This window comes from Beta vulgaris, chromosome 1, assembly GCF_026745355.1.
Source record: "Beta vulgaris subsp. vulgaris cultivar EL10 chromosome 1, EL10.2, whole genome shotgun sequence".
Lineage (NCBI taxonomy): Eukaryota > Viridiplantae > Streptophyta > Magnoliopsida > Caryophyllales > Amaranthaceae > Beta > Beta vulgaris.
This window is the reverse complement of record NC_079202.1, coordinates 62,073,532-62,088,624: the sequence shown is the minus strand read 5'-3', so window position 1 is coordinate 62,088,624 and position 15,093 is coordinate 62,073,532. Positions and strand designations below refer to the sequence as shown.

The 15,093-nt window shown below is 31.4% G+C and overlaps 1 protein-coding gene across 1 annotated transcript; it reads right to left on the bottom strand.

Moving 5' to 3' along the window:
- Window positions 1-8,186: 8,186 nt before the first annotated feature.
- LOC104902402 (transcription factor bHLH67) lies at window positions 8,187-13,335 on the bottom strand. Its single transcript, XM_010690213.4, has 4 exons — window positions 11,940-13,335; window positions 10,929-11,675; window positions 9,659-10,165; window positions 8,187-8,641 (listed from the first exon to the last, which is right to left on the bottom strand). The coding sequence occupies exons 1-4, from the start codon at window positions 11,970-11,972 to the stop codon at window positions 8,558-8,560; spliced, it is 1,371 nt and encodes a 456-aa protein (XP_010688515.2). The 5' UTR covers window positions 11,973-13,335; the 3' UTR covers window positions 8,187-8,557.
- Window positions 13,336-15,093: the final 1,758 nt, after the last annotated feature.

The following is a 15,093-nucleotide window of genomic DNA, read 5'->3' as shown; positions in this document are numbered from 1 at the left end:
TTCCATTTATGTCAATGGTCCCCACTCCCTCCTTGATCTTTGTGAAAAAGTGCTTGTAGCAAATAAAAAAAGACAGAGGGAGTAATATACTTATATGAAAACACTACTATTTGTAGTATTATTATTATGTGAAAATTAAGATGAAATTAGATATCTTGAAATTGTATCTTTAGAACATCAACATTATAGTATATATGTAACCAGCGAGGTATGCATGGTCAAAACTTAAAATTAAAGACCACAAACATGTAAACTAAAAAAACCATTTGACAACGAAGAGAGTACATCATGCCTTTTTTTGAATCGAAAATTATTAGATGCGTAGACCGTAGTCGATAGAGTATACCAAGATAGCACACCACGAATTTTATGATCTTGGTTTCAGTTTGAATTCTCATGGTGTCAAAGGACCAACTCAATCAAAAGTTTAAGCTGATGGTTGAGGTCCCACGAATAGATTTATACTCTATCACGTCCCCTCACGCAAGAGCCCTTTAGGATTGAAGTGTGGATGCAACACAGGTTGCCCTTATACCTGGCGCTAAATATTCCATTGAGAAATGAGGGGTGGATGAGATTCGAACCCGTGACCTTTTTGTCACGCTGGCTCTTGATACCATGTCAAAGCACCAACTCAACCAAAAGCTATTATAATATTATTCTTGTGTTTTTTATGATAATAAATAATTAAGCTTCTTAAAACAATCCCCTAATTTAGTTTGGCTTATGAATCTCCAATATTCTCATAAATCTCTTGAAATTGCATAAATTACCTTTATATTATGCTATTATTCTATATCTATATGATAAATTGAGACAAGCTTGCTTCTTCCAATACATTGCTTTTAGGTGGAGCTTTTTTTTGGAAATTGCTTCTACGCATCTTTGGAACTTGAGGAATGATGACGAGTTGCGAAATGTTACATCATTTCTTTCCGCAATTCACATGGAGTTGTACAACAATGGAACATAAGGATAATGTTACTATAATCCTTTCAAGACTAAAATATTTAGGCAAAGTAATGCGACCGTCATACTTTACAAAGTTATTTGAAATTCCTGTGACCAATTCAAATGGTAATGTGAGTATGGTCGAGTCAATGTTTGTTACTCATGGTTGGACTTTATGTTTTTCGGTTTCTCAAATCGGTGGTGTGTTCGAGAGCACACCGTGTATATCTCTCATTTTCGCTTGGCAATGATATTAATGGTCTTTGCCTTGAAGAATCAAAATCTTCAGGCAACACATCAGTTTCATCTAGTGGATTTTTCAGCACGCCCTGTTTCTCATGTTTTAAGGAGAAACATGACCTACTCTTGCAAGAGTCATGAGTCACAAATGTGACTCTTCCACGGATCATGAGCCAAGAATCCCACGCGTTAGAAATTCGTTGGGATTGCTCATGCGACAAGATGCAAATCTTGCCTTTGGTTCGTTGCAGATCGTGATCGACATTTGATTCTCCTACCACATCCATTAGTCATCAGAGTTTTGATTCCACCAACACATTCATCGACCAGCGACGCGCTACTTCATTGGCGACTCTTTATCAGCTTTGCTTATTTATGTTTTTAGGACATGTAAGAGCTCATAAAGCTCCTTTAGGTTTTCTTTTGTTTTTTAATTTGTGTGGTTGTATTAGTAATAGGTTGTACTTTGTTATTTAAACAATGCACGTTTTCTCGATGTCCAAAAATATATATTATAATGGATAATTATGTATAACTCATTATAGATTAATGTGAGGCTTTAGTCAATATTTAGTGGTGCTTGCTTCTCAAAGTAAGTCGCCAACAAGTTCAAAAAAAATATGATATGATTAAACTCCGTGTTCTAACTTGTCACAATTGACTTAATTTTTCACTTTCTTATTTTTTATTTCAATTCTCCTTCTACCATTGTCATGAAAAAAAGTCAATATGACAAAAAATTAACAAAAATATATTGTTAATTTAATTATATATTCTCAAAGCATTATCGATCGCGAGTTTATACAACAAAAATGTAGAAAATCTATGATGAGATAATTGAGATCTATTGTCAAGCTACTCGTAGACGAAGATCAAAATTTAGACCACTTATGTAAAGCACAGTTGAGATTTGTAAAGTAAGGAGTAAGTTCTCAAACTTATACGATGGTAATTGTTTATCATTTTTCTAGCATAGATCAATTTACTCTCGCATGTACAAGATATAGTTCAACAGAGGCTATGGTTAGTTCACCTGAAATTTTCTGATTTGAACTTATCTGATCTGATTTGATTTGATTTGATCTGAACTTATTTCTTCTGATTTGATCTGATCTGATTACAATATCTTATCTTTTAGATTTTTCTCAACATATAAGAAAAAATTTAGTCATGTGGGGGTCTTGTTTGATTCGTCTCAATGTGTACTTTATTAATATTCAATTATTATAATTTTTACTAATATGTAATGAAAGATATTTAATAGTAATAATGATTTTAAAATATAAGCATGATCTGATCTGATTTGAACTGAACTTATTTTTTCTGATCTGATCTAATCTGATTAGATTTGAAATAAGCAAAAATAAGGTGAACTGAACATAGTCATAGACAACTTTGTATCAAGCTATCCAAAGTTCATTGATAAATGTATGATGAAGCCGATATCTGAAAGACAACTCAAGAACCCTTCTCTTAACAAAGAGTTTTGTAGAATCAAACACATGCAATTAGCTTAATTGAATTGAATTGTACTATATTGACTCAAGTTGAAATGAACTGAAACTATGCCCAATCAAACAGGGCCGAAATTCCATTTCTATCATAGAGTTAAATTGGAATGATAGGCTATACTAGTTTATCAAAAGATAACAAATTTTATGATTCTTGTATTATTTACAAACGAAAATGTACGTACTATGAGATTTGATTCTATGTGTACATGATCTTCTGACAAAAAAACAAAATACTTGATGTTTCTTATTACTTAATTCTATCAAGTACACTGTTCTAATTAGCATAACAATGAGATTAAATTAACTCACCTTTTCAAAATGGTACTCTACGAGTATAATAATGAGGATTAATCACCATGAAAATGATGAAAAATCGATTAAAGAGATTTGATAGGAAAACTTTTAGAACATATGCATGGCTCACTGAACAGTGTAGTTACCTCTCTTGGAAGAAGATATTTTGGACAAATATTCCCTAAAACTTACTGCGGTCAAGGTTGTAGTTTTGTAGAGATTAATGGCATATGTCGGCACTTCCTTAGAGATGCTGTTGTGTTGGTGCAAGTGTTTTGGGACCTTCTACAGTAACATTACTTATGTTGTTCAAACACAGATGGAGTGTCTTCTCGTATACGAGTGTCTAAGTGTCCGACTCGGCTATTTTGTAGAAAAAAGATAAGTTTTTAGTTTAAAATGAAGTATCCAAATGAAGTGTTGCGTCGTGTCGAATACGACGCCCGGTATTTGAGGTAAATGAAGATGTCGGAGTAACTATGTAGATTGTAGTATGTAGATCAAATTAACGTTTTAGGACCATAAAATGTCTTCCTCAAACAAAAGAAGCATAAAATGTCTTACGAAATTCTGATTTGAATTCATCTACATTTGCATCAAATCTTACAAACCTGTGAAATAAAAAATGATACTTGAAGTCATAAGATCAGAGAAAATGATTAAACCTTATTGCTACACTTGTTGAACCTGATTGAAACTTATTAACTTGGTTGGAACTTATTAGATCTTAATGGACCTGATTGAAACTTTTTTTTTTTAATAAGGAAAGAAAAAAAACTAAGATGGAACCCAGGAATTGGGCCATCCTAAAGCATCCTTTCGAATGATTAAAGAAAACTCATGAGCTGGTGAATCAAACCAAGATGACAAATTCGAACAAGAATGACCCCTATTCGCCATCTAATCAGCAGCCGAATTGCCTTCTCTAACACCATGGTTGGTACGGACCTCTTCAAAATATTTCAGATCTTCCCCTGCATCCATAATAAGAGAGTGAATAGCCAAGGAATTTTCCATAAACCTTTAATGGCCTGGATAACACAAAAATTATCCCCTTCAATAATAAGGCACTTAACACCCAACATTCTAGCGGCCTTAATGCCCTCATCAAGAGCCCAAGCTTCGGCTACCATAACCGAATGGAAAGGCCCAATAGATTGAACACCACACAGTTTCAACTCCCCAACCTCATCTCTAATAACAAACCTTAACGATACATTATCTGATTGAAACTTATTAAAACTTATGCCTTCCCACTTATTGCAAATAAATCAAAACAGATAAAGTATATTATAAATTTCATTTGATACTTTGTATTAATCCTAATTACTAAAAGATTATGACTTGGGACATTTAAAAGTGAACCGCCTATAATTGAAATTATTATTATTATCAAATTTTTCACTTTCACAATGACACAATGGATGAATTTACTATGAGATGTACTTGGTTTTTTTTTTAAAAAAAAAAACAAAAACTGAAAATGACCTCAGTCCAATTTACATTATTATTTGTATTGTCCAAATAATAATAATAATTTACTTCTCTTTATTTTATTCTGTTTTTGAAAAAATAAGAAGGGGGGTTTGAAATCTGACAAGACGTGGTGGATTCACTGCGCCATGCACATGGGGATGGCTGCTCTGTTGTCTTTCTTCTTCTGCTTCTCTCTCTCTCCACTGACATTTGTGGTACTCTCTCTTCTTCATCTCATTCTCTCTCCTCCTCTTTCTTTCACTCCTTTGACTTCCAATCCCATCATAAACTTGCTTCCCTTGACTCTTTTGACTCTTTTTTCATGACCAAATATATTTTTAAACTTTTCCATTTTCTTTTTTTTTTCTCTAAATAATTTTTACATTTTTTTATTAGTACTTTTTTTGTTTTATTTTATTCGCTACACTTTGATTTTTACGTTTCTCGATTCACTATTTTTCTATTAATATATTTAATTCTATATTAAAATAAAGTATAAAAATCTAATTTTATGAAAATATACATTGAGATAAATTCAATAACATATTACATTATAACATTTAATTTCATCTAATAATAAATAATGCATGGTCAGACCTCATAAACGAACATTGAAAATTTCAAAATATAGCAAGTAATTTGAAATGAAGGATGTACTCCCTCCGTCCAATAATATAGTGCATACTTCATTTTTAGTGGGTTAAATTTTAAAATCTTTGACCAAATATTCTCATTATTATATTAAAAAAAAACTACTTATGTGTGATCTTGTTAGATTCGTCTCAATATGTACTTTCATAATGTTTACTTTTCATATTTTTTTATTAATACGGAATTGAAGATACTAAAGGTCAAAGTTACGTCTTGAAAACCGTGTAAAAAACACTATATTATGAGATGGAGGGAGTAATATTTTTATTATGTAGTATATGTAAGGATTTATGGAACTGTCATGTGAGAATTGAGATAGACATTAGCTTGATAGAAGGTGTCATTTTTTGTACCAATAGTTTTATGTTTGATGAGCATAAAAGTAACCAAAATGAGGTAGCATTTATTAGTTATAATATTGTATCATTATTTTTGGCATGAAATCAGTGATAATAGAGTTTAGGGTACTATAGCTGTTTGTTAGCAAAAGATAGCAATACTATGTGCAATCAGAACCAAAAAAAAGGTCTAATCTAAATCTCAATCTGTATAATTCAGGAACATTAGCCCATGTCAATATTTTTAGGTCCCATAGTAGCAATAGGGGATGATAATTTTTTTTTTAGTTTGATTGATGTGTCAATGCATGTTCATAGTACTTCTATTAGAGATGAAAATACACCAAGTACTACCGAGAATTCATGAAAATTACTACTGTGAGATTGCCAAATAAGAAATACTTATTAGATAACTATATTGAAAAAAAACACACGAAAAAACCTAGTGATCAGATTTAGCAATATGTAGATTTGGGCTTAATTTTTCAATCCGGTCGGATCTGGAGAAAATGAAGCTGGTTCCAAGTCTGTAAAGACTTTGTCCAAATCCGACATGTTGCCATCCCTGGATGAAAATACTTCAAGCACTAGGGAGAATTCATGAAAACTACTACTTTAAATAAATAACTACGTTGAGACCTATACTAACGAACTGACCTAATTGTTTTCCCCGGTAAATTTAAATGAATTTAAGTAAAAAAAACTTTAATTTATTAACTACTTCAAGAGTATAACAACCAAATCAAGGACTGATAGGTTAATAGAAATTTCAAAAAAAAAAAAAATTAAGAATACATTTTTTTGGTAAATATTAATATTAACATAAGGTTGTATTTATGATAAATAGGTGCATAAAACAGATCTGCTAGTCTGCTCCCATATAAGCCCAAACTGTTTTTGAATTACTTCCTCCGTTTCAATTTAGTTGTGATACTTTTTTTTTTGGGTAATAACTTCTCTCTCCTATCACTTGGGACCATTTTATTTTCTTTTTCTATCTATTTCCTCTCCAAAAATTGTCTAAAAGTATGTGATCTTAAAAGTGTCATAACTAAATTGAAACAGATGAAATTATATTTTCTATAGAATTGAACTTCAACTCAACCATAATTTAATTGAAAATCGTACGTTTAGCAACCATGACTTCAATCAACATTTGAAAAGTACTTTTGCTCTATGCAATGGTCCATACTCCACAAGATGATGGACCATTTGAGTTGGGCCAAGAGAATTACAAAAGTTGGGCTAATAGAATTACACAAGTTCAACTAAAAATTAGTACTACCTCCACAACAGAAAGAGACTACACATGATCATGTAGGGTCAACCATGAAAAAATATCAAAAAGTATAAACCAATTTTTTTTTTTTTTTTTTGTTGGTAAGTTCAAAACCTTGATGCCTTTTAAGGGAGACAAGGTCCTTTTTAGAGTTTAGAATGATGAAGCAAGAAAAGGAAAACTTCCAAAGTCAATATAAAAAGAGAAGCATCATTCCTTTTTGTAATGATGAGATTAGAAGAAAAGCAAACTTTCTCAAACTACCTCCCTGTCCTTGATTAGCTACTTCATTTTGCAAATTTTACATGGTCCCACCAATCCATCTAGTATTATGCTACCTCTTTCGATCTTTATTAGTTCACCCGTATTTCGGGCATGTTCTCTTCGGCATAAAACAACTGAACTGAATAGTGATATGTGAGAGTAAGGGCCTTCTCCCCAACTTATTTTCAGTTCAGTTCAGTTCAATTCAATTCAGTTCAATTCAGCTCTGGACAATACTTTTACTCTCGCATATCACTATTCATTTCAGTTCAGTTCAATTCAGTTCAGTTCCGTTCAATTCAGTTGAATTCAGTTCAGTTCCGTTCAATCAGTTCAGTTTAGTTCAACTACTGTTTTATGCCGAAAAGAACAGGCCCTAAAAGTATTGTCTAGAGTTGAGCTGAACTGAATTGAATTGAACTGAACTGAAAATAAGCCAGGGAGAATAGACCCTTCTTTTTGGGATGTCCCTTATTAGTTTATTACCCATTTCTTTTGTTTCTATTTTTGAAATGAGACCACTAATTTAGATCACACGTACATTCAACTTTAACATAAAATAATAGTTTTTCTTTCTTTTTATGTCCCACAACATTGATCTCCTATAAACGGTAACGAATAAAAACCGGAGGGAGTAATTCATCCGCTTTTTTATTTCAGTATTTTGACGTTATTCTGTATTATTTATATATAAGAATAAACATAGTTATATGGTATTCTTTTCACTTCTTTTCGTTATATAATTTTAAAATATCAACTTTTTTAAATTTTTATTTATATCTAATTAAAGATATAATTGTTAAAAATTATGTATTGAGAAACGTGCAAAGAACAAATGATAGAGCTAAAAACAAGAAGGATTATATATGGTTCATAACTTTTGTTTTCTGCATGAATATAAACTATTTTTCCAATTAGAACTGGTTTTGTACTTTTGTTGTTTTTTTTTTTTGGTGAACCATATCCGGTTTCCGAAATTCATTTTGGATCCGACTTATCCGGATTCGAGCCGAGTCAGGCCCCAATTGGGGGGAAAGCTCTCCCAACACACTCTGTTGCGTTCCCAGGACTCGAACCCGAGACCTCTGGTTAAGCTAGAACAACTCCCTTACCAGTTGATCTAAGCATGTGTTAGTGTACTTTTGTTGATTGATAGTATTGATTTTTGCATATTCAAACTTCTAGAATATTATTTTATTTAAGTTAGAATGATCATGGTCCAAAGTCCAAATCATTTTTTTTTGAGAAAAAAGAACTTACAAGGAAAAAAAAGGGAACTGTCCTAAGTAAAGCAAGTGAAAACACCATATGCTTTCTTTCACTATGCTCTTCTGCAGACTTTTTTTTGATAGAAGCTATACATGGACAACAACATGGGTGCACCATTGTTCTTCATTCTCCATTTAATTTCTGAGGAGTATTATATACTCATGAAATAAAATTCTTTTTTCAACTCCTCTTTTCCCTTTTCTTCTTTTTCTCTAAATTATCTATGTGCCCAAAAAAAATCACACTAAAAACCTAAAGATTGACTTCCTTGACCTAATTTATTAGCTGAGGTTGATCAAGCTGAATATTTGATGCACTGCTCTTGCTACTTCATCTGCTGATCCTAGTCTACAATCATCTTCTATCTGCATTTTTTTTGAGAGAAAAGATTACATTGTTAGTTTTACAAAAGTGGAATATGTAATGCTACAACATAAAGTTATTACAACAATCCTACTAGTTGAAAATTAAAAAAAACTCGACAGACTAATATTTTGTTTTTTAATCCATATGAATCACGAGAGCAGTACAAAGTACAAAGAAGGGGAGGGGGATTGAAACCTATCACTTATCATTCACAACACCTCAATCTTAATCACTAGGCCAAGACATCCTTGATACGGACTAGCATTTTGTAATTATAGAATTTATCAAAAGATCATATTAAGCACCAATAATTAGACAACGACGTAAAGTCTATCAGATTATTGCTTACATTACCTTTCCTTAACAAAAGCTAATTCTTCTTTGATTCCTTAAAAGTCTATTAGTTAATTTTTGATGTTCCATGACTAATAATAAGTAAGGCAAATAAATTTTTCCTATAATAGAGGTTGTTAGCTGTTCAAAAATTGAAAAGCATCAATATGTGGTCTAGTTTATAACATATGTCATCCATCGCAAATAATGTACAAATCTTATGCCCCACTTTAAGATACAAAATGAGATAGAAGATCTCATATCCAAACTATACCATCGAATTATTCGACCCGGCAATCGACATTTTTTTAAATTAGTAAGAAGAAATTCTCAACACTGCCTCCGTATAGAGCCCTCATCCAGAGGCTCATTACAAGTCAAACACCCCTCAACCCACTCATCCCTTAAATCCCAAGCAAATATTTGGGGTAGGAATTAAACTCTAGACCTTTTTAAGGAAGATGGGATAGCTCACCACTTGAATCAGCCCCAATTTCCGACCCGACAATCGACATGCTCATAACTAAGTACCAAAAAAAAAGACTAATCATACACACACATAGGAGGGCCACATATATACTACATATATATATCTCAAACATAATCCAAAAAATGCTATTAATAGAAAAGAAATCAATAATACAAAGAATAATAAAAGAGGCAAAAGTAAATAATAAGAATACCTTAAGATTAAAAGAGTAGTGGACTAAGGCATGCAAAGAAGTGATGTTGAGATGTAACACAGTGAGCCTAAGTTCTTCAAAAGCAACAATTGCTTTAAGGAGTTGACCAGCTCTTCTTTGACATTGAATTTTTAAGTTGACATGATTTTGTATTACCACAACTTCAATATCAGCTAAATCTGACCTTTTTTCTGCACTATATTCTTCATTATTATTACTTTTCCTCATCATCATACACTCATCTATTGAATTCCCATTCCCATTCCCATTCCCTTCTTCATGGGAATGAAATTGATTCCTTAGTTGATGAAATGAAGATGATGGTGATGCCATGAATATGTTGTTATAATGCAAATTTGATGAGGATGAAGTTGAAGAAGAACTTATTGAAACGTCGCCGTTTTCTTCATATTGCCTCATTCTTTTTTGAGCTTGTAGTGATTGTAGCATTTGCTCTAATTCTTTCACAAAATCTATTGCTCCTCCTATTATTGATGCTTGATCACCCTGCATTATTTTTTAATATATATATAAAAAAAAGTCATAATTTTTACTATTATTATTACTATTTATATTTTCCATGTTAAGTACTTCCTCCGTTTTGTTTTAAATGCAACAAAGGAGTATTATTTGTGAGATATAAAATATTCATTTGTTGCATTTAAAACGAAACAGAGAAAGTATTACTTTACGATTTATACACTCTATTCCAGATAAAGAAAAATAATTTCCAAAATATGTTTGTAGTTTTTTTTTTGTGAAAAAATATGTTAGTAGTTTTCCTTTCTTTTTTCAAGGAAATAACAAATGGGTATTTTTCTTTATAAAAAATAGAACAATGTCAATGTCAAAGAGTGTCATGCAAAACATTTTCTTTATTTAATTATCTTCAACTTTTTTTTTGAAAAACTCTATATAAACTCTCTAAAATTCAGTTTTGATATACTATAAAATAAGAGAAAAACACTAGAAAAATCAGTTTTAATAAGTAAAATATCAGTTTCAATAGGTAAAATATATGTTTTAATCAATAAAAATACATTCCAAACAGTATATCCCACTCTAATCAGTAAAATAATTTCAATTCAGTAAAATTCACAACATAATCAACCAAAAAATGGTACTTCTCTCAGTTTTTTTAGTTGCTTCATTTGTCAACGCGTAACTTAGACCTTTAATATCTATAATTAGTAATTAGTACACAAAGTAAAAATTATAAAAAGTCGATATCGAAAAACCATATATCTAGAAAAGAAAATTAGAAACATACCCTTTGAACATAGGAAGGTGGCATGAGAGAACGAAGAGCATTAAGATGTTCATTCATTTGACGACGACGATTACGTTCAACAGCAATGTGAGTCATTCTTTGTGTTTCAACTTCTTCTTTATTTTTAGCTGGTCTTGTTGTTCGTTTTCTCTTTCTTTTCTCTTTCAATCCAACAACAACAGTTGAAGTTGAGCAACACGTTGCTGATTTCTTAGATCTACTACTACTATTACTATTCTTACATTTCAGTGTTTCAACAACACCTGATGAACTTATTATTTGCTGTTGTTGATGAATTTCACCCTCAGATTTCACTCCTTGATGATGACACTGTAAATTATCCATAATATTCTTAATAATCATATCATTGTTATGATTATTACTATCAATATTATGATTATTATTATGTGTTGTTGTTGTTGTTGTAACACAACTTTCAATTTCAGGGCTTGGAAAAAAGTTAAGTTTTTGATGTTGAAGTTTTAAAAGAAACTGAAAGTTTGGTTCTAAATGCATCAACTGATGACATTGTTGTTGTTGATGTTGTTGTTGTTGTTGCTCAACACTTTGAAGCATTTGTAAAAATGGCATTTTATCTTCTAAACTTGGGAGTGAATAATGTAAATCACCATAACTTGTATCTTCAGTAGTAGTATTATGATAATATGGATCTTCAACTTTGAAATTTCCACCATTGTTACTTATAAATTCTTCTAACCAACCCACTTCAAATTCTTCTGCAATTATCTGTAAAAATTGAAAACCCACAAAAAAAAATAAAAATTAGTAATGAGGGTGTCATAGAATAACAGAGAATGAAGCAGAGAATTTCCATTTTATCTAGAAAGATATAATAATAATAATAATTATGAAGTAATAAATGCAAGGAATTAAGGAAGGTGAGATGGAGTAAATGCAAGTCCAAATCTTTAAAATGCAAAATAAAAAGCAAAGAAAAAATGTACAAAAAAATGATAAAAATAGAAGAGAGGGAAAAAAAACATAACATACACAAGGATTAATGGGACCTTGGAGCTTCTCCATTAAAACAAAAGCAAGAAGTTTGGTGAAGACAAAGTACAAATTTGCAATAAATAAGCAAATCTTTGATGATTACTTTTTTTTTTTTTACTTCTCTCTCTAAAAAAAACTTAAAAGAATTCTCCTTTTTTCAAGAAAACCAACATTCTTAGTAGTAGTATAATGCAATAGTGACAATAATAAATGTTGGGTTCCCAATAATATAAAAAAGTACCACTAATTTAGAGAGTGTAGTGTTTTAATTTTTGAAGTTTGCATATGTAGGAAAAAGAATGGTTGGAAATAATGAAGTAGAGAAATAATACTAGTAAGTAGTAAGATGAAGAAGAGAGGAAGAAGAAGAAGATATATTTGGGGGAGTCTGAAACAGTTGGTGAGGAGAGAGAGAGAAAGAGAGAAAGAGAGAAAGGTAGAGTTGTCTGGGTCTGGGAAAAAGGTCCCCTCTTAAGCATTATTGGCGTGGCAGATTTGTCCAGCAGCGGGGACAGACAGTTGTGGGGACTCTTGCTACTTCTTCTTCTTCTCTCTTAGCTTCTTACTTTCTCTCTTTAACTATATTTCTCAATTGCCAATTGTAAATGGAGATGATAAGTTTAGCTTCTAAAATGATGAATCATAACATCCTGGGTAAGGGCAAGATGGTTTGAGCGTCACATGTAATACAGTAGGTTTCGGGTTCAAGACTTGTCGCTATAGCCTATAGCAATGTATCTATGTGGTAGTTGCTCCCTCCTTACCCTCCAGACTGATCTGGTTAGATAGGGTGTGGATTTCACCTATGTAGCCCAGGATTATGAGTTTAGGCCTCATACAGCACAGGCCGAAGATTGGGGAAAGTTTAGATAGATGAGGAGATTCAACAGCTGTCGGTCAGGGCGGGGATATACCATTCACTAAGTGGATGGGTAGTAGTTGTTAGTTGTCATATATTAGTTGTTAAGTTTGACTTTGTGATAATCTTTAGTAAAAATAACAAGTATAAGTTATATTCGATTTTCAAAAGCTCCCTCAAACACAAAAGCTAATATTTATAACTTTTTCAACATTAGTTCAAACACTACTTTTTTATCACCACTATTAGAGTTTTGATTTAGTCCAGACACTAAAATCCACTTCAAATACTACTGTTCAACACGCCGTAAGTGTAAAAGCAAGTGGAAGTACAATTATAGAGTACTTGTATATTAACAAAGAGGTTAGGTTATTTTATACTACTTCATAGTGTGTCTCTTAGGATCCTCATCAATTCCTCGTCATAAACTCATAAATAGTCCTAACACGCTATATATATTAAGATATCAATTATACAGTAATAATACCCTTAGGTATTCACTATTAAACTTCAGTTTTACAAAATATATAGTAATTTGTCTTTGCATTTGCAAGAGTTTCATTGTTCCAAATTTGGAAAAAAACCCTATAGTATCTAGCATGTTCACTAAATATTAAATTTACATGATAAACACATATATTAGTGTTATTATTAATAGGAGATATGGTTCATGTCTAATTGCATGAAACAAAGCTAGGAAAACCCCTCGTTTATACTATGAATCTATGATTCAGGCCATGCATAGAGTTCACATGGAGTATAGTAGTATTTTCTTTTTGTTTTGCTTTTACAATTTTGATCAATTTGTTACAGTTTCTTCTCTTGCCCAGCAATTTTTCTTGTTGCTATTTTCTCACTATATTCCATTTTAGCCACCAAGTGATGGGTACTTTCATACATCATTTTCTTTTTTAGACCATGTAAAACCATATTTTAATAGATTTTGTTGAGCCATATTCGAGTTGGAGCATGGTGGAATCATATGCGCAAATTTCTTCCATTTATATACATGCTTGGGGCAAATTTATCCATATATCCTTTTGTTTAGGTAGTGTTCAGTTTAGGAAAGTATTGGTAATCCTTTATATAAATCCTTAATAAACTTTTCATATATACTGTACTTCTTCCCGTTCAAATTACTCGCTACATTTTTTTATATATGGATGTGTTCTATTCAATTTATTTTGACTTAATTCAATAAAATTAAGTTGGTGTAAATTCATATACAAGTTTAAACACGTATTGGATTATATATTGAGTGTGTCTAATTAGATATTATCTACCCAAAATTATCTCACTCATAAATAACACCATTTCATTAAACACTTGATATTTTGTAGCCGTAAACCATTCCATATAGCTCTTTAGTTGCTTTTAAGAGCAACCTCACATATGAAACAAAATGGTCATCCCTCTTCTTCATCCTCCAACAAAGTACCATAACTCATGAATTCACAAATCATTTCCACTCATGACCTGAAAAAATTCATCATCTTCTCTCGTCTACTTTTTACCATACTCCATCACATTTAGAATAGAAAATGAAAATATTCAAAAGTTTATTAAAATATAATAAAATGGACGTCGTCTATGTGTAGATCTTAAATAATTCACCCGTTTCGCAATACAACATAGAGAAAGTGGAGTAATACCAATGAAGATAGAGCTAAGAAGTTGGGACCACAATAAAGTAGAGTAATTGAAGTGATAAAACAAAAAAGTTGTGGTCTCCTCTCGTTTTTTTATGGTATATTTGCAATAATATTGAATGTTTTTTTTTATATCATTTTAAGCTTGGTTGGACTTATTGTAACTATATCGAATAAGAAAAGTGTTGCACTTATTGAAAAATGAAAGTAGTAGTTATGACTATTTTATTTAATATTTCCTCCGTTCACAATAAGTGTAACAGTTCCCTTATTTAGCATATTCACAATAAGTGAAATCAAGCTTTAAATGGCAAAAAAAAATCACTTTTATTACAAATATGTTACCAAAAAGTAAGAGAAGACCACAACCTATTTGTTTGATCACTCTATTTTATTGTGATCCCAACTTTCTCTCTCTATATTTCGTGATATATGTGTACTTTTTCTATGTTTGAATTATTATGAAACGGAGGAGTATGTGTTTTCTCAGATATAGCAATTTTAAGTTTTTGAATGAAAAAGCCAACACAATTGAAAAGTTGATGTGTATGTGTCGAAACTATATTGGCTCAGAATTCTCATAACTTTTTTTCTCATTTGTTCACACGGTGTAAAAAAAACCAATTAGTCATCGTGTGACCTA

Coding starts and splice junctions, on each gene's coding strand:
- LOC104902402 (XM_010690213.4), bottom strand. CDS start 11,972: ATGGAGAAGCTCCAAGGTCCCATTAATCCTTGT. Junction 11,676..11,939: donor AAGGTCCCATTAATCCTTGT/GTATGTTATGTT, acceptor CAATTTTTACAG/ATAATTGCAGAAGAATTTGA. Junction 10,166..10,928: donor CACCTTCCTATGTTCAAAGG/GTATGTTTCTAA, acceptor AAAATAATGCAG/GGTGATCAAGCATCAATAAT.